Here is an 18,895-nt window from a genome sequence, read left to right on the forward strand (position 1 = left end):
TCCCAGGGTCCTGGGATTGAGCCCCACATCGGGCTCCCTGCTCTGCTGGGAGCCTGCTTCTTCCTCTCCCACTCCCCTTGCTTGTGTTCCCTCTCTCGCTGGCTGTCTCTCTGTCAAATGAATAAATAAAATCTTTAAAAAAAAAAAAAAGATCAACTAGAGAAAAAGTTACAGGTGTGAATTTCTTCAACATACCATTATTTATAATCACACAAAATTGTAAACAACCTAAATGTCCTATAATAATAGAATGATTGAGTACATAATGGACTATTCATTGAGGGAATTTTATTGTCTTAAAATTCACTGTTAGAGGGGCGCCTAGGTGGCTCAGTCGGTTATGCATTTGCCCTCAGCTCAGGTCATGATCCTGGGGTCCTGGGATGGAGCCCTGCATCAGCCTCCCTGCTCGGCAGGGAGCCTGCTTCTCCCTCTCCCTTTGCCTCTCTCCTGGCTTGTGCTCTCTCTTGCTCACTCTCTCTCTCAAATAAATAAATAAAATCTTTTAAAAAAAATTCACTGTTAGAACTGACCACTTAATAATATTACAGAATTATTTTTAGTTTTTTTAAGTTTTAATAATGGCATTATGTTTTTAAAACTACCTTATTTTTTAAAGATATACACTTGAGTATTTACAAGTAAAACAATATGTCTGGAATTTGCTTCAAAATAATTCAAGGATACAGATGAAACAAGATGGCTGTGTACTGATACTTACTGAAGCTGAGATAAGTACATAGATTACTGTGCTATTCTCTTTCTGATTGTTTGAAAATTTCCTTAATATTAAAAAAAAAAACTTCACCTGTTATTTCACCCTATAACATGGAAAGTACATATGATAAAAAGTCATACAAAAGAGTGTATGTGCGGAGTAACTGGGTGGCTGTTGGTTAAGCATCTGACTCTTGATTTCGGCTCAGGTCATGATCTTAGGGTCTTGGGATGGAGCCCCATGTTCGGCTCCGTGCTCAGCAGGGAGTCTGCTTGAGATTCTCTTCCTTTCCTTCTCTCTCTACCCCTCCCCCCACTCGTGTGAGGTCTCTCTCTCTCTCTCTCTCCCTCTAAAATAATCTTTTTTTTTAAAGTGCATGTACAATAAGTTTAAAGCTGTGTAAACATAATAGGGAAAGGGAAAACAAATTTACCAAAATACAGATCTATTAGGATGGCAGAATTAGTGTTCCCCCCCTTTTCTTTATTTTCCAAATAGTTAGTAATGAAATTCCACTACTTTGGTAGTAAAAAAAAAAAAATTATGCTATTAAAAATGTCAGAAAGGGGCACCTGGGTGGCTCAGTCAGTTGGGCACCTGGCTCTTGATTTTGGCTTGGGTCTCAGGGTCAAGGGATCCACACTTAGTGGGGAGTCTACTTGTCCCTCTCCCTCTCCTCCTCCCCCAACTCACGTGTGCTCTCTCTCTCAAATAAAGAAATAAAATCTTTTTTAAAAATGTTATGGAATCCCAAGTGTGTCTAGAATCCAGTGGGCTGCTGGGACCACAGCAACTTCATCAGTGTCCAAGTAGACTATTTTAATGAAGGGAAACTTGTATCTAATGACAATAAGCTATAATTTGAAAACAGCTGATATGCCGAAAGATAAAACATAACAGCAACTACAAGAAATAAACTCTTTTTTTTTTTTCTTTAAAGATTTATTTTAGGGCATCTGGATGGCTTAGACAGTTAAGAATCTACCTTCGGCTCAGGTCATGATCCCAGAGACCCAGGATCAAGTCCCATGTTGGGCTCCCTGCTCAGCGGGGAGTCTGCTTCTCCCTCTGCCCTTCACCCTGATTGTGCAGGGTGAAAGCGATATACTGTTCAGTGAATTCCCTGTCCATTTCACAGCGAACAAACCCAATTCAAGCAACAACAGAGTACCTCTAAGCAGCAGAACTCCTCCCGTGGTGCTTCTCATGAAAAACATGGAAAGTCTCACCACATAAGTACTCCAAGAGTTCATAATCATCAGCAGTTGATATCAACTCGGATTTCTCTAACACCCTTTTTTGAAATTGCTAAATCTATGATCATTCATAGCTTGATTCCTCATGCCATATTTCTACTTAAAGAACTATTCCAATTTTTGTCTCACCGAAGCTCCTGACCATGGTTCTTAATAGGCTGTATTTTACAACTCAGTTCTCCTTCAAATTAAATGAAGAAGTGTTACAGGTTCTGACCAATGTCTTTTTGTATCATGGTTTCTCAATTCAGAATGCTATCTTCAGTTTTCGGGACAACTAGGTGGCTCAGTTGGTTAAGCATCTGCCTTCGGCTCAGGTCATGTACCCAGGGTTCTGGGATCGAGCCCCACATTGGGCTCCCTGCTTGACAGGGAGTCTGCTTCTCTCTCTCTCTCTCCACCCCTCCCCAATGCTTGTACTCTCTCTCTTTCACTTGCTCTAGCAAATAAATAAATAAAATCTCTTAAGAAAAAAAAAAAAGGACTTCAGTGTTCTTTGTTAGAACATTGCCAGTTCCTCAAATTGTTAAACACAGCAGGGCTACCATATGACCCAGCATCTCCACTCCTACATATATATAACAAAGAGATCTGGAAAAAAGTATGTCCATGTAAAAATTACACACATATGTTTATAACAGCATTATTCATAACAGCCAAAAAGTGAAAAAAAATCTCAAATTTTAATCAACTCATGAATGGATAAAATAAACGTGGTATGTACATTGAATAGATAGTACTTGGCCACAGAAAGAAGTATCAGTAACTACATTGCTACAATATGGATGAACGTTATATGCTAAAAGAAAGAAACCAGTCATAAGATATCAAACATTATATGATTCTGTTTATGTGACATGTTCAGAATAGGCAAACTAATAGAAATAACAAGTATATTAAAGGTTGCCAGGGGCTAAGGGAAAAGAAAAACGGGGGGGGGTATATAGTTTCTAACTGGGGTGATGAAAATCTTCTGGAATAGACAGCGATGACAGCTGCACAACCTTGTGAATAGGCTAAAAACAACTGAACTGTACATTTAAAGGGTGAATTTTATGAAATATGGCCAAGCCACAAGCATATCACATTAGCAATAACAATGCCTGCTTCTCAATTTCAGTCATAGGAATGCAGATGACACAAGTAAAATGGAAGTTTGTGTTAAGCAGTAACACGATTTTTTTCTTTATTTTGTATTCCACGATCTCCTATCAACCTTATCCTAAAGTTCATGTACACATAATCATTATGAAAAATCAACTGCTTATCAGTTGATCAAGATTAGAGCAGAGACCAATGAATTAGAAACCAGGAGCACAGTAGAGCAGATCAACAGAACTAGAAGCTGGTTCTTTGAAAGAATAAATTAGATCGATAAGCCACTGGCAAGACTTATTCAAAAGAATAGAGAAAGGACCCAAATTAATAAAATTATGAATGAAAAGGAAGAGGTCACAACCAACACCAATGAAATAGGAAGGATCATTAGAAACTTTTATCAACAGCTTTATGCCAATAAATTAAACAACCTGGAAGAAATGGATGCCTTCCTGGAAACCTATAAACTACCAAGACTGAAACAGGAAGAAACCGATTTTTTAAACAGAACCAATTAATTATGAAGAGATTGAAGCAGTGATCAAAAACCTCCCGAAAAACAAGACTCCAGGGCCTGATGGATTCCCCGGGGAATTCTACCAAACATTCAAAGAAGAAATAATACCTATTCTCCTGGCTGTTTCAAAAAATAGAAACAGAAGGAAAACTACTAAACTCATTCTATGAGGCCAATATTACCTTGAACCCCAAACCAGGGAAAGACCCCAACAAAAAGGGGAATTACAGACTGATATCCCTGATGAACATGGACGCCAAAATTCTCAACAAGATCCTAGCTAATAGGATCCAACAGTACATTAAAAGGATTATCCATCATGACCAAGTGGGATTCATCCCTGGGATGCAAGCGTGGTTCAACATCTGCAAATCGATCAGTGTGACAGATCATATCAAAAAGAAATGAGTGAAGAACCATATGATCCTCTCGATGCAGAAAAAACATTTGACAAAATACAGCATCGTTTCCTGTTTAAAACCCTTCAGAGTGTAGGAATAGAGGGTACATTCCTCAATTTCATATAAACCATCCAAGAAAAGCCTACAGTGAATATCATTCTCAATGGGGAAAAGCTGGAAGCCTTTCCCTTAAGATCAGGAACACGACAAGGATGCCCACTCTCGCCACTATTATTCAACATAGTACTAGAAGTCCTTGCAACAGCAATCAGAAGACAAAAAGGGATCAAAGGTATCCAAATCGGCAAAGAAGAAGTCAAACTGTCTCTCTTTGCAGATGACATGATACTCTATATGGAAAACCCAAAGGAATCCACTCCCAAACTATTAGAAGTTATAGAACAATTCAGTAAGGTGGCAGGATACAAAATCAATGCCCAGAAATCAGTTGCATTTCTATACACGAATAACGAGACTGAAGAAAGAGAAATTAGGGAATCCATCCCATTTACAATAACACCAAAAACCATACGTTACCTTGGAATTAACTTAACCAGAGACGTAAAGGACCTATATGCTAGAAACTATAGATCACTTTTGAAAGATATTGAGGAAGACATAAAAAGATGGAAAAATATTCCATGCTCATGGATTGGAAGAATTAACATAGTTAAAATGTCCATACTACCCAGAGCAATCTACACTTTCAATGCTATCCCGATCAAAATACCGAGGACATTTTTCAAAGAACTTGAACAAACAGCCCTTAAATCCGTGTGGAACCAGAAAAGGCCCCGAATCACCAAGGAATTGTTGAAAAGGAAAAACAAAGCTGGGGGCATCACAATGCCGGATTTCGAGCTGTACTACAAAGCTGTGATCACAAAGACAGCATGGTACTGGCACAAAAACAGACACATCGACCAATGGAACAGAATAGAGAACCCAGAAATGGACCCTCGGCTCTTTGGGCAACTAATCTTTGATAAAGCAGGAAAAAACATCCGGTGGAAAAAAGACAGTCTCTTCAATAAATGGTGCTGGGAAAATTGGACAGCTACATGCAAAAGAATGAAACTTGACCACTCTCTCACACCATACACAAAAATAAACTCCAAATGGATGAAAGACCTCAATGTGAGACAGGAATCCATCAAAATTCTAGAGGAGAACATAGGCAACAACTTCTATGACATCGGCCAGAGCAACCTTTTTCACGACACATCTCCAAAGGCAAGAGAAATAAAAGATAAAATGAACTTATGGGACTTTATCAGGATAAAGAGCTTCTGCACAGCCAAGGAAACAGTCAAAAAAACTAAGAGACAGCCCACGGAATGGGAGAATATATTTGCAAAGGACACCACAGATAAAGGACTGGTATCCAAGATCTACAAAGAACTTCTCAAACTCAATACACGAGAAACAAATAAACAAATCATAAAATGGGCAGAAGATATGAACAGACACTTTTCCAATGAAGACATACAAATGGCTAACAGACACATGAAAAAATGTTCAAAATCATTAGCCATCAGGGAAATTCAAATCAAAACCACATTGAGATACCACCTTACACCAGTTAGAATGGCAGAAATTGACAAGGCAAGAAACAACAATTACTGGAGAGAATGTGAAGAAAGGGGATCCCTCCTACATTGTTGGTGGGAATGCAAGTTGGTACAGCCACTCTGGAAAACAGTGTGGANTCTGGAAAACAGTGTGGAGGTCCCTTAAAAAGTTAAAAATTGAGCTACCCTATGATCCAGCAATTGCACTACTGGGTATTTACCCCAAAGATACAGACATAGTGAAGAGAAGGGCCATATGCACCCCAATGCTCATAGCAGCATTGTCCACAATAGCTAAATCGTGGAAGGAGCTGAGATGCCCTTCAACAGATGACTGGATTAAGAAGATGTGGTCCATATATACAATGGAATATTACTCAGCCATCGAAAGGAACGATTTCTCAACATCTGCTGCAACATGGATGGGACTGGAGGAGATAATGCTAAGCGAAATAAGTCAAGCAGAGAAAGACAATTATATGGTTTCACTCATTTATGGAATATAAGAAGTAGGAAGATCAGTAGGAAAAGAAAGGGAAGAAGAAAGCAGGGGTAAACAGAAGGGGGAATGAACCATGAGAGACTATGGACTCTGGGAAACAAACTGAGGGCTTCAGAGGGGAGGGGGGTAGGGGAATGGGATAGGCTGGTGATGGGTATTAAGGAGGGCACGTATTGAATGGTGCACTGGGTGTTAACGCAAGTAATGAATCATGGAACTTTACATCAGAAACTAGGGATGTACTATATGGTGACTAACATAATAAAAAATATTATTATAATAAAAAAATGAAAAATCAACTGCTTTTACGTTTTCTTTAAGTACATAAGTATATCTTGCTCTAACTTTAATAAACTCTTCTAGCTCAAAATCAGTCTTAAAGGAATGTATCACCAAATTATTGAGAAAAAAGGGAACATGATTTTTTAAATGAATTAATTATTCAGCCCCATAAAGAAACTTATTTTCATTATTCCAGCCTCCATACCACCAGAAAATCAGAACAGAATTTGAATATCAGGAGAATTACATTAGTATACTTTATGATGATCTGAAAATTTAATTCTACAGAGAACATCAGTTTACAGAGAATTCTGACCTGGATCTAAAATTCAAATTCTCTGAAAGCTGCTTAAATGTAGCCACTTTAAAACTGTATATACTACAGGGGCACCTGGCTGGCTCAGTTGGTGGAGCATGAGACTCTTGATCTTGGGGTTGGGAGTTCAAGCCCCACGTTGGGTGGAGAGACTACTTTTTTAAAAAATTATATATACTACAATCATGTTTTTATTTTTTATTTTTTTTAAATATTTTATTTATTTATTTATTTGACAGAGAGAGACAGCCAGCGAGAGAGGGAACACAGCAAGGGGAGTGGGAGAGGAAGAAGCAGGCTCTTAGTGGAGGAGCCCGATGTGGGGCTCGAACCCAGAACACTGGGATCAAGCCCTGAGCCGAAGGCAGACGCTCAACCACTGCGCCACCCAGGCGCCCCTACAATCATGTTTTTAAAAATTATTTTCAGGGGGTGCCTGGCTGGCTCAGTCAGAAGAGCATGCAACTCTTGATCTTGGGGTTGTGAGTTTAAGCCCCACATTGGGTGGAGAGATTACTTAAAATAAAATTATAAAAAAATAAAAATTATTTGCATATAGAAATATGGTATCTAGACAGAAAAAAAATGGAAGGAAATATGCATATGTGACAATTATTGCCTTACTAAGGTTGCCAGATTATGGATGACTAACTTTGTAAACATTTCCTCATTTCCACAATGGTATTGTGGAAAAATAATTTAGCTATATTTAATAAGCATACATACCAAAACCCCAAAATTCCATACCTCAGGGAAGTTCTTGCCTCAAATATGTACAATAAAAAAGTAAAAAACAGTGTTGCATAAAAAAGCAAGCTGCAGGAGAATACTATTATGAAACCACTCATACCGAGTTTAAAAACGTGATCATACCATGTAAATGCACTTACAAGTAGTACCAGCATAACAACACATATGAGATAATAAATATAACTTCAGGAAAAGGAAAGAAATGTTATATGTCGCTTCAATTGTATTTGTTTTGTTTCTTTTTAAAAATCTGAAACAAGGGGTCCCTGGGTGGCTCAGTAAGTTAAGCATCTGCCTTCGGCTCAGGTCATGATCTCAGGGTATTGGGATCAAGCCCCAAGGAGGGCTCCCTGCTCAGCAGAAAGCCTGCTTCTCCCTCTCCCTCTGCCTGCAGCTCCCCCTGCTTGTGCTCACTCGTTCTCTGTCAAATAAAAAATTAAATCTTAAAAAAAAAAAAAAAGAACCTGAAACAAATGTAGCCAAATGAAGAACCGAAAAAGCTAGGTGCTGGATAAAAAGATAGACAGATTTTCTGCACTTTTGCAGTATACTTGAAATATTTAAAATTAAGTATTTCTCGTAAGATTACAATTTTTTTGACACCAAAAGGAAAGGCAACAAAAGTAAAAATAACAAGTGGAACTACATCAAACTAAAAAGCTTCTGCACAGCAAAGGAAACCACCAACAGAATACAAAGGCAACCTACTAAATGGAAGAAAATATTCTCAAATCATGTTTGATAAGGAGTTAATTTCTAAAATATATAAAGTACTCATGAAATTCAGCAGCAAAAAAACAAACAATCCTATTAGAATACAGGCAGACAACCTGAACAGACACTTTTCCAAAGAAGACATACAGATGGCCAACAGGTACGTTAAAGGTGCTCAACATCACTCGTCATCAGGGAAATGCAAACCAAACCACAACAAGGTATCACCCCATACTTGTTAAAATGGCTAGTATCAAAAAGACAAGAAATAATAAACGTTGGTGAGGATATGAAGAAAATCCCTTGTGCACTGTTGGTGGGAATGTAAATTGGTACAGCCACTATGGAAAGAAAACAGTTTAGAGGTTCCTCAAAAAATTAAAAATAGAATGATCCAGCAACGCCACTACTTATAATATATCCAAAGGAAACAAATACACTAACTTGAAAAGATATCTGCATCCTGTGTTCACTGCAGCATTATTTACAATAGCCAAAATATGGAAGCAACCTAAGTGTCTCAATGGATGAATAAAGAAAATGTGGTGTATACATAAACAATTTATTATCATTCAGCCATAAAAAAGGAAATCTTGCCATTTGCAACAACATGGATGGAAGTCAGAGAAAGACAAATATCATATGATCTCACTTATATGTGGAATCCTTAAAAAAAAAAAAAAAAGAAAATCCTACAATCAGAGAATAGAGGCAGGGCCAAGGGTACAAACGGATGAAGGAGGTCAAAAGGGACAAACTTCTAGCTATAAAATAAATAAGTCATAAGAATGTAATATACAGCACGGTGACTATAGTTAATACTGTATTGCATATTTGAAAGTTGCTAACAAAACAAATTGTAAAAGTTCTCATTAGAAAAAAAATTATATGTGGTGACAGATGTTAAACAGAGTTAATTGTGGTGATCATTTCACAATATATACAAATATCGAATCATTTCATTATATACCTGAAACCAATATAATATTACATGTCAATTATATTTCAAAAAAAAAAGTCAAACTTAAAACTTATAAAAGTAAGTACATTTTATGTTTATTGTTTCCAGGTCCTAAGAAATAATCTATTATGCCTCAAGCTACCTTTGCTATAGATAATATTTGTCAAGATATTTCCTTACTTCTGAGCCAAAAACATTAAGACAGAGTCCATTAAATAACAAAACCCCACACACTGCTGCTATGAAATCGCCACAAGTTTTGAAAATAAATCAATACATTGAGAAAAAATTCAGGGAGCGCCTGGGTGGCTCAGTTGGTTGAGTGCTCTTGGTTTTGGCTCAGGTCATGATCTCAGGGTCCTGAGATCAAGCCCCAGGTCAGGCTCTGAGCTCAGCCTGAAATCTGCTTGAGATTCTTTCTCCCTCCCTCTTCTTCCCCCTCTACTCCTCCCCCTGCTTGCTGCTCTCTCTCTAAAATAAATAAAATCTTTAGGGGCGCCTGGGTGGCTCAGTCGTTAAGTGTCTGCCTTCGGCTCAGGGCATGATCCCAGCGTTCTGGGATCGAGCCCCACATCGGGCTATTCCGCTGGGAGCCTGCTTCTTCCTCTCCCGCTCCCCCTGCTTGTGTTCCCTCTCTCACTGGCTGTCTCTATCTCTGTCAAATAAATAAATAAAAACTTTAAAAAAAAATAAAATAAAATAAAATAAAAAATAAAATAAAATCTTTTTAAAAAAATTCAGGAAGACTGTCAATTTTAGATCATACCTGGCCTTGCATTTCCGGTCTTACAGGATATGTACTTGGATATGGAGCCCTAGGTCGTGCAGGAGAATTCCAATAGTTAGAATTGTAGCTAGAATATGGTGGCTGGTCCTAAGGGGGGAAAAAAATCACTTTTAATATTATTCTTATATCATAATGAAAAGTTGACAGAGGCAGCTATAATTATTTTTTTAAAAAAGCAACAGAAAAAAGCAGAACCCTACTATAAAATCACTCATTATTAAATTCTCATTATCAAATTGATGCTGAAGTTCTACATGGTAAATCACATGCCCTAAAACAAAGCAATTATTGACTATCTATCAAAAGCCTGTTCTTATGCATTATGATACCAAATGACATATAAAGGAATTCTACCATGCCAACATGATTAGCAAAACCAGAGACCTAGATTCCTTTATCCCTCTCCAATCATCAACCCCATCACTACCAATTTAATTTGTGCAACAAGATTATAGTTCTTTGCCACTGTTAAGAACAATATTTGCCTATCTCAACAACTCTGGAACTTGAAAATATTACTACTGAACTTTACTTCAAACACACAAATCTTCAATACTCTTTTGCCTGTCACACTAGTTCTTTCCTATTCCTTTACTTTCTGTTATGGCTACGTTCCTGCTGGCAGCCTACAACTTAACCCAAGTATCAGGAATTGATAAAGAACAATTACCACTCCAAGAAGAAAATCTAGCTTTGACGTTAATCTCTACAGCTTTGCACTCCAATTCAAGAGTTAATGCAATGATTTGCAACAAGCCAATAAACTCCAAGAGACTAGATCAACTCAAAAGTTTTTAGAGTCTAGTTTAATGTATATGTGTTATCCTACAAGTTACTTTGCTTTGAACTTTATAGTTTTAGTTTTAAGCTTAAACAAGATCTTCAAATTGTTTCACAAAGAAATTCATTGGCAGTTGTAATCACTGAGAGTTTAATTATCACCATCTTAGCCTAACTGGACTACTTATCAGTTTCATAATGCTTTGTTTTCAAAACACCTAATTATTCCATATGACATTATACAAGTTGGGCAAGTAGCATCTCCTTTACATAATACAGAAACTAGAGAATAGCAAGATTTTAAAAAATTTTACAGGCAAACTTCAGAACCTAACTACTAAATTTCTCAAGCAGGCAGACGCCCCCAATTAATGCCCTCCCTCCCTTTCCCTGGTTAAAGGGCAAGCATTTGGCTAATTAATTGATTTCTGTCTACCAAAAATCTGAATCCTGAGTAGTGGAGATGAAAAGACAAGAGCTGAAGATGACTCACCTCAGTGGTGGTGAATACCTAAATCTCCAGAACTACCCTGGTTTCTGTTCTCTCCTACTGACCCACTTTCTCTGGTACCCTACATTTTCACTAGTTCACCCTCCTATCCTTCACCCAACCCATGTCCTCACTTCCTTCCTTAACTCAGATTCCCAACACCTAATCCTTTGCCATTGCTTCCCTCAGATACACTCACCCTGCAAAAACCCAACCCAGTTTAAACCCAACTGTCCACTGACTTCACATCTGCACTTCCCCTAAATACTGGTGGAGAGAAACACCAGAGCTCTCTGGTTTCTTTCTCAATTAGGGACCACAAATCTCAAGTAGACACAGCACTGCCTAGCAACTGTATCACACTCCCTTAGGATGGATGTTCACCTCACTCTCCAGAACAACTATTTCACTCTCCCCCCGCCAAATCTCCAATATCCTTTTAGTCTATCCCTCATTTTTCAGCTGACAAGTTTTATCACATAGTTCACCTTAAAAAAAAAAAAAAAAAGGAAGAAGCCATCAGACAGAAACGCACTTACTAAATCAAATGCACCCTGTCTGCCATTGTCTTCCCAGAAAGTGTGAAGTGCCTTTGGCCCTATTAAAAGCCAATCCCTCCACATGGCTGTGGACCACAAAACCTCTTACCTTCTAAAGAATTTCATTCCTGTAGTTATTAGCCTTTTCTCTACTCTTCCTAGTCGAGCAGATCACCCCCATTACAACACAAACCTGCCCTTAAGACTATCCTAAACAAATATTTAAATATATATTTAAACTACCATAACTAACTAGCAAATGAGTAGGCATATAAATCAATAAGATTAACGATAACCTACCCAATAATTGCCTAAGGTGAGTGATAGTTATCTGGGAGTTTTATTATACTAGTCTCTCTACTCTACATATAATTAAAAGTTTATAATATAAAAAGTTAAAAAACGGGGCGCTTGGGTGGCTCAGTTGATTAAGCGTCTGCCTTTGGTTCAGGTCATGATCCCAGGGTCCTGCCATGGAGCCCGGCATCACGCTCTGTGCTCAGCAGGAAGCCTGCTTCTCCCTCTCCCTCAGCCTGCAGCTCCCCCTGCCTGTGCTCTCTCTCTGTGTCAAATAAATAAATAAAATCTTTAAAAAAAAAAAAATTGGGGGGGGGCTGTTTCCTACCCCATTCAGGCATTCCAGTACCTCTTGAGAAAGGACATGTAGTTGACTAATTATCACGTAATGCAGTCCTGTCACTCAAATGTTGCCAAGACCCTAGAACCTATCCAAAAGAAAAAAACTGTTCCAGCCCCCACCCCCGAAGGAGTTTCCAGGGCCAGGGTTTCTCTTGACTGGCCCGCTGCCCCCTTGCAGTGTGCTTTAATAAAACCGCTCTTCTGGGGCGCCTGGGTGGCACAGCCGTTAACCATCTGCCTTCAGCTCAGGGCGTGATCCCGGCGTTCTGGGATCGAGCCCCACATCAGGCTCTTCTGCTATGAGCCTGCTTCTTCCTCTCCCACTCCCCCTGCTTGTGTTCCCTCTCTCGCTGGCTGTCTCTATCTCTGTCAAATAAATAAATAAAATCTTTAAAAAAAAAATAAAATAAAACTGCTCTGCTTTACTTTCATTTTGCCATCCTGTAATTTTTCACTGTGGCAGCAAAAAGGAACCAAGGCTTCTTTCCTTTTACATCTAACTCTTGGTAACACAACCACTGCCAAATCCAAAGTACTGAAGATCTACTCCTTGTTTCTTCTAAGAGTTTCATAGTTTTAGCTCTTACATTTATGTCTATGATCCATTTTGAGCTAACTTTTATATATGGTGTAAGAGTCCAACTTTATGGATTGTATATGGCTATCCAGTTGTCATGGTTTTGTATGTTGTGCCACAGACTATTCTGTCCCTCTATTAAATGGTCTTAGCATCTTTACCAAAAATCACTTGACCACAGACACATGAATTTATTTCTGGACTCTCAATTCTATTCCATATAGACATACAGGTTACATATGTCTTTTTCTTTCTTTTTCTTGCCCAATTGCCCTAAGGACAATGTTGAATAGTAGTGGCAAGGGAAGATATCCTCATCTTGTTCCTGATCTTAGAGAAAAGCATCCAGTCTTGCATCACTAAATATGCAGTTGGCTGTGGATGTTTTATGGATGCCCTTTATCAGACTGGAGAAATTTCCTTGTATTCCTGCAGTGATTTTATCAAGAAAGAGTGTTGGATTTTGTCGAATGCTTTTTCTACATCTATTGAAATATTTGTAGAGGTTTTTTTATTGATATGGTAATATTACATTGATTTTCAGATGTTAAACCAACTTTGCATTCCTGTGATAAATTTTACTTGGTCATGCTATATCATTCTTTTATGGTTTGCTGGATTTGGTTTATTTTTTTTTTTTAAGATTTTATTTATTTATTTGACAGAGATAGAGACAGCCAGCGAGAGAGGGAACACAAGCAGGGGGAGTGGGAGAGGAAGAAGCAGGCTCACAGCAGAGGAGCCTGACGTGGGGCTCGATCCCACAACGCCGGGATCACGCCCTGAGCCGAAGGCAGACGCTTAACCGCTGTGCCACCCAGGCGCCCCTATTTTTTTTTTTTGAGGACTTCCGCATCCATATTCATAAGAGATATTGGCCCATTTTCTTTTCTTGTGATGTCTTTGTCTGGTTTGGTATCAGGGTAATAATGGCTTCATAGAATGAGCTAGAAGTGTTCTCTCCTATTTCTTAGAACTATTTGTGAAGAACTGGTGTATCAGTTCTTTAAATGTTTGGTAGAATTCAGTAGCCCACCTGGGCTTAGACTTTCTTTGTGGGTAGTTTTTGCTTTGTTTACTACCAATTCAATTTGTTTACTTGCTATAGGTCTATTCAGATTTCCTATTTCTTCTGGAGTTAGTTTTGGTAGCTTGTATCTCTCTAGAAATCTGTCCAACTTCTTTTAAGTTACCTAATTTATTGGCATACAATTATCCACAGTATTCCATTATGATCTTTTTTATTTCTGTAGGATCAGTAGTAATGTTCCCCCTTTCATTTCTGATTCTAGTAATCTCTTTTTTTTTCCTGGGTCAATCTAGCTAAAAACTCATCAATTGTGTTGATCTTTTCAAAGGACCAGCCTTTCCTTGCATTGATTTCCTCTACTGTTTTTCTATTCTCGCTTAAATTAATTTCTACTCTTTGAGATGCCAGCCAGGTGCCCCACTGCCCTTATTTTTATTATTTCCTTCCTTCTGCTTGCTTTATGTTTAGTTTGCTCTTCTTTTTCCAGTGTCAAGATAGAAGCTTAAAGCTTAGGTTATTGATTTGAAATCATTATTCTTCCTTTTAAGATTTTATTTCTTTATGGGGGCGAGGAGGAGAGGGAGAAGAACAAGCAGACGCCACACTGAGCACAGAGCCCCAAGTGGGGCTCGATCGCACCATCCTGAGATCATAAGCCAAAACCAAGAGTCAGGCGCTTAACCAACTGAGCTACCCACGAGCCCTGAAATCATTATTCTTTCTTAATATAGGCATTTATAGCTATAAATTCCCTTCTAAGCAGTACTACTTAAGCTATATTTTAGGAGTTCTGGTATACTGTGCCTTCCTTTTCATTTATTTCAAAGTATTTTTTAATTTCCTTTTTGATTTCTTCTTTGACCTGCTGGTTATTTAGGAGTGTTTTATTTAAGGGACACCTGACTGGCTCAGTTGGTAGAGCGTGCTACTCTTCATCTTGGGGTTGTAACCCAGGACAGAGACCAATATGTATATTTTTTCTATTATCTCTCAACAACATATAGTTGAATCTTCTTTTTTTGTTTTCTTTATCTCCTGTTTTTGTTCTTCTATTCTTTTACTGATTTCTTTTGCCTTAAGTGAATATTTTCTACTGTAACATTTTAATTTCTTTAATGAGCCTATGTGTGTGTATTTCTTTCCCTGACCACACCTAGCTGTTAAAGCTCCACACCCTGGGATAAAAATTGTTCCACAAACTGATCCAACAAAATTTGGGCTTCTTGGAAGAGACAGGTCTCAAAGTTAGTGTTTAAGATTTGTTCTAAACCCAAAGGGCTTCTCCCAGCTATCTCTTTCCCTGGCTCTCTCTAGCAAACTAGGTGGTCTACAGCTTAGACCAGATGTTCAAGGAATCTACCAATCTCCTCCCAGTTGCCTTTCACAACAATCTCCACAGTTTTCAAGAACATCCTTAGGCTTCAGCTTCTCCACACCACACTCTGTTGCAAATAAAGTCAGTTCCCTTGGGAAAAGATTAGGAGCTACCTGTTTTACAGTCTGCTTCTGCCTCCAGATAAAACGTCTGAGCCACCCTCTGCAGCTGGTTTGGGGACAATAGTATGTGTCTCTAAGAGACACCCTGCTTTAAGAGCTGAGCACCTGTGGAAGAAAGGGCAGTAGCCTCAGGGCTTCTCGGCTTGCCTTATAAGTCAGGGTAAGGGTGATCAGAGCCCTAGTATTCTCAGCAGTGCCCTGCCCAAAGTAAAGCCTCCATTGCCAAGTAGGTACCAGGCAGAGCAGGGAACCAGCATTACTTAACCACACTTGCCTGGAACTTGGTCTCATCAATAATAGCTGGGGGCAAAATGAGAAACATTGATGTGCTGCCCCTCCCAGGATGATAATCCTCTGGGAGCTGGGAGAAGAGGGAGCCCTGTTTTCTGGGATGCACCAGTCTGGAATGGAGTTTGTCTCACTGCTCTGAGAGAGGGCAGAAAGGGAGCAGGTCCTGGTTCAAACAGCACAGACTCTCACTGTTTTGAGTAGATTTTCTAGAATAAATGTTTATTCATTTGCTATATATCCTAAAACCATTTACAGAGACTTTAACTGGTTGTTTTTTAATATTTTTATTTTTTAAGATTTTATTTATTTATCTGACAGAGATAGAGACAGCCAGCGAGAGAGGGAACACAAGCAGGAGGAGTGGGAGAGGAAGAAGCAGGCTCACAGTGGAGGAGCCTGATGTGGGGCTCGATCCCATAACGCCGGGATCACGTCCTGAGCCGAAGGCAGACACTTAACCGCTGTGCCACCCAGGCGCCCCTAACTGGTTGTTTTTTAAAAATAATTTTCAGTTTCACTGGGGACCAGGTCCACAGAGCTGCTCACGCTGTCATGCCAGAACTAGAACCTGGCATTATTTTTGCCTTATTTTACATGTAAATGTAGGACTGTACAAGTATTTGTAATTATCCTAACACTGTTAGTAACCAAGATATTTCATACAAGAGAAAATAAATACAATCAAAGAAGTAAAAATAATCTGTAATGTTAAATCTGACTTAACATAAATATGAACTCATTTATTTTTCTATCTTTAAAAAAACCTATTTCAGGGCAGTCGGCAGAGCATGCAACTCTTGATCTCGGGGTTATAAATTCGAGCCCCCAACTGGGTGTAGGGATTACTTAAAAATAAAATCTTACAGGGGCGCCTGGGTGGCACAGTGGTTAGGCGTTTGCCTTCGGCTCAGGGCGTGATCCCGGCGTTATGGGATCAAGCCCCACATCAGGCTCCTCCGCTATGAGCCTGCTTCTTCCTCTCCCACTCCCCCTGCTTGTGTTCCCTCTCTCGCTGGCTGTCTCTATCTCTGTCAAATAAATAAATAAATAAAATCTTTAAAAAAAATAATAAAATCTTACAAAAAAATTTTTAATTAAAAAAACTATTTCATTAACTGTCCATCAAAAGGTCTAGAAGCAGTGGTAACACGATTGCAATCAGTATACCTAGCACTCAAATTTAACTTCTGTACGACTTATGAAGCTATTGTCCCTCAACTCTAAACACAGCATTTTATAATTGGCTCTATCAGGCAGGATTGGGAGTTCAAACATTTCTCCTTTGCTGCTTGCTTACTATTCAGTTCTGCCAATAGGAGGCACTAGGTTAGAGGAGGAGAGAAGGGACTTCCAGGCTCCTTCCAGTTTGCTTATTTGCTGTTTCTGTCATTGTCAGCCTAGCAACGCCCTTCAACCTAGGGGTGGCAGTTAGCAGCAATCCCCAGATTCTTCTGGTTTTCCAGAACTCCCTCAGAGACCCCAGTGCCAGCTAGGCTGTGCCTTCCCCTGGGTTCCAGCTCCATCAGGCAATTGTCCCAGGTTTGTAGGTTCTTTTTTTTTTTTTTAAGATTTTATTTATTTATTTGACAGATATAGAGACAGCCAGCGAGAGAGGGAACACAAGCAGGGGGAGTGGGAGAGAAAGAAGCAGGCTCACAGCGGAGGAGCCTGATGTGGGGCTCGACCCCACAACTCCAGGATCACGCCCTGAGCCGAAGGCAGATGCTTAACCGCTGTGCCACCCAGGCGCCCCAGGTTTGCAGGTTCTAACAACCCAACTTCTTGTCTTTATTCCCTAGCCCCAGGAACTCTAGCTGTTTCCTAGTTACCATCTTCTGTGTTACCTCCACTTTCCCTTTTTGCCTTTTGAGACCTCCAATGCCCACTAATTTCCTAAAACAAATTCTCTCTTTTATTTACTTTTAAAAGGATTTATTTATTTTATTTATTTTAGAGTGGGAGAGGGGAGAAGCAGGCTCCCTGCTAAGCACAGAGCTTGACGCGGCGCTCCATCAACCCTGAGATCATGACCTGAGCTGGAATCAAGAGTAAGATGTTTTACTGATGGAGCCACCCAGATGCCCCCAATCTCTCTCTCAAAAGAACTAGTGTAGGTTCTGTTTTCCTGCCTGGATCCTGACATACGCTTCTAAATATAATCTTCCATTAAAAAAAAAAATCAAGCTTTTCTTAAAGGAATGGTTGATTATATGTGTGGGACAGAATATATACAAAATAAGCTTGGCACATCTTGTACCAGAAATCAAGGAAGCTGAGGCGCCTGGGTGGCTCAGTCGTTAAGTGTCTGCCTTCGGCTCAGGGTGTGATCCCAGAGTCCTGGGATCCAGCCCCACATCGGCCTCCCTGCTCCGCTGGGAGCCTGCTTCTTCCTCTCCCACCCTCCCTGCTTGTGTTCCCTCTCTCGCTGGCTGTCTCTCTCTCTATCAAATAAATAAAATCTTTTTAAAAATTTAATTTAATTTAATTTAAAAAAAAACAGAAATCAAGGAAGCTGTCAAAAATTAATGGGTCAGGCGCCTGGGTGGCTCAGTTGGTTAAGGCTCAGGTCATGATCCTGGAGTTCCAGGATCAAGTCACGCATGGTGCTCCCTGCTCAGCAGGGAGTCTGCTTCTTCCTCTGACCCTCCCCCATCTCGTGCTCTCTCTCATTCTCTCTCAAATAAGTAAAATCTTTTAAAAAATTATTTAAAAACTTAAAAAAAAAAAACCAGTGGGTCATGTCAAAAGGAATCAGAAGCCAAGAAGAAGAGACTCCCATTCGCATGATATGAAATCATTAAAGCAATAAAAATAATGACTGTAACTTATTGAAACACATTCAAAATACAGAATACATTTTATATGTGTATACATTCATATATACACATTATGCAAATGAGATGATACCTAAAACAACAAATGAGAAACAGTTACTTTTCTATAATTTTAATAGGATTTAGAAATGAAGGAAAATTAAATATTCCATCTTATCCTAGGAATCTTTTTTAAAAAGATGGGTCATTATCTATACCTTCATTATGATAATGGTTACGTGACTGTATGCGTTTATCAAAACTCATAGAACTATACCTTTAAAAAGGTACAATTTACAGAATGTAAATATATCGTAATTTTTAAAAATGAAAAATAGATTGTTGTCTACAGCCATACCACCCTGA

General features: G+C 39.0%; 1 protein-coding gene across 2 annotated transcripts in view; it reads right to left on the reverse strand.

The window, feature by feature from the left end:
• Positions 1 to 18,895, reverse strand: part of BAG4 (BAG cochaperone 4) — a 28,969-nt gene that overhangs the window by 2,956 nt on the left and 7,118 nt on the right. Inside the window, exon 2 of one of the 2 annotated variants that reach the window (XM_002917232.4) lies at positions 9,853 to 9,960. The exons of the other annotated variant lie outside the window; for it this stretch is intronic. Coding sequence (XP_002917278.1) covers positions 9,853 to 9,960 — 108 coding nt within the window. The remainder of the gene's footprint in view (positions 1 to 9,852; positions 9,961 to 18,895) is intronic. 2 annotated transcript variants of the gene reach the window in all.

Source organism: Ailuropoda melanoleuca, chromosome 18 (genome assembly GCF_002007445.2).
Source record: "Ailuropoda melanoleuca isolate Jingjing chromosome 18, ASM200744v2, whole genome shotgun sequence".
Taxonomy (NCBI): domain Eukaryota; kingdom Metazoa; phylum Chordata; class Mammalia; order Carnivora; family Ursidae; genus Ailuropoda; species Ailuropoda melanoleuca.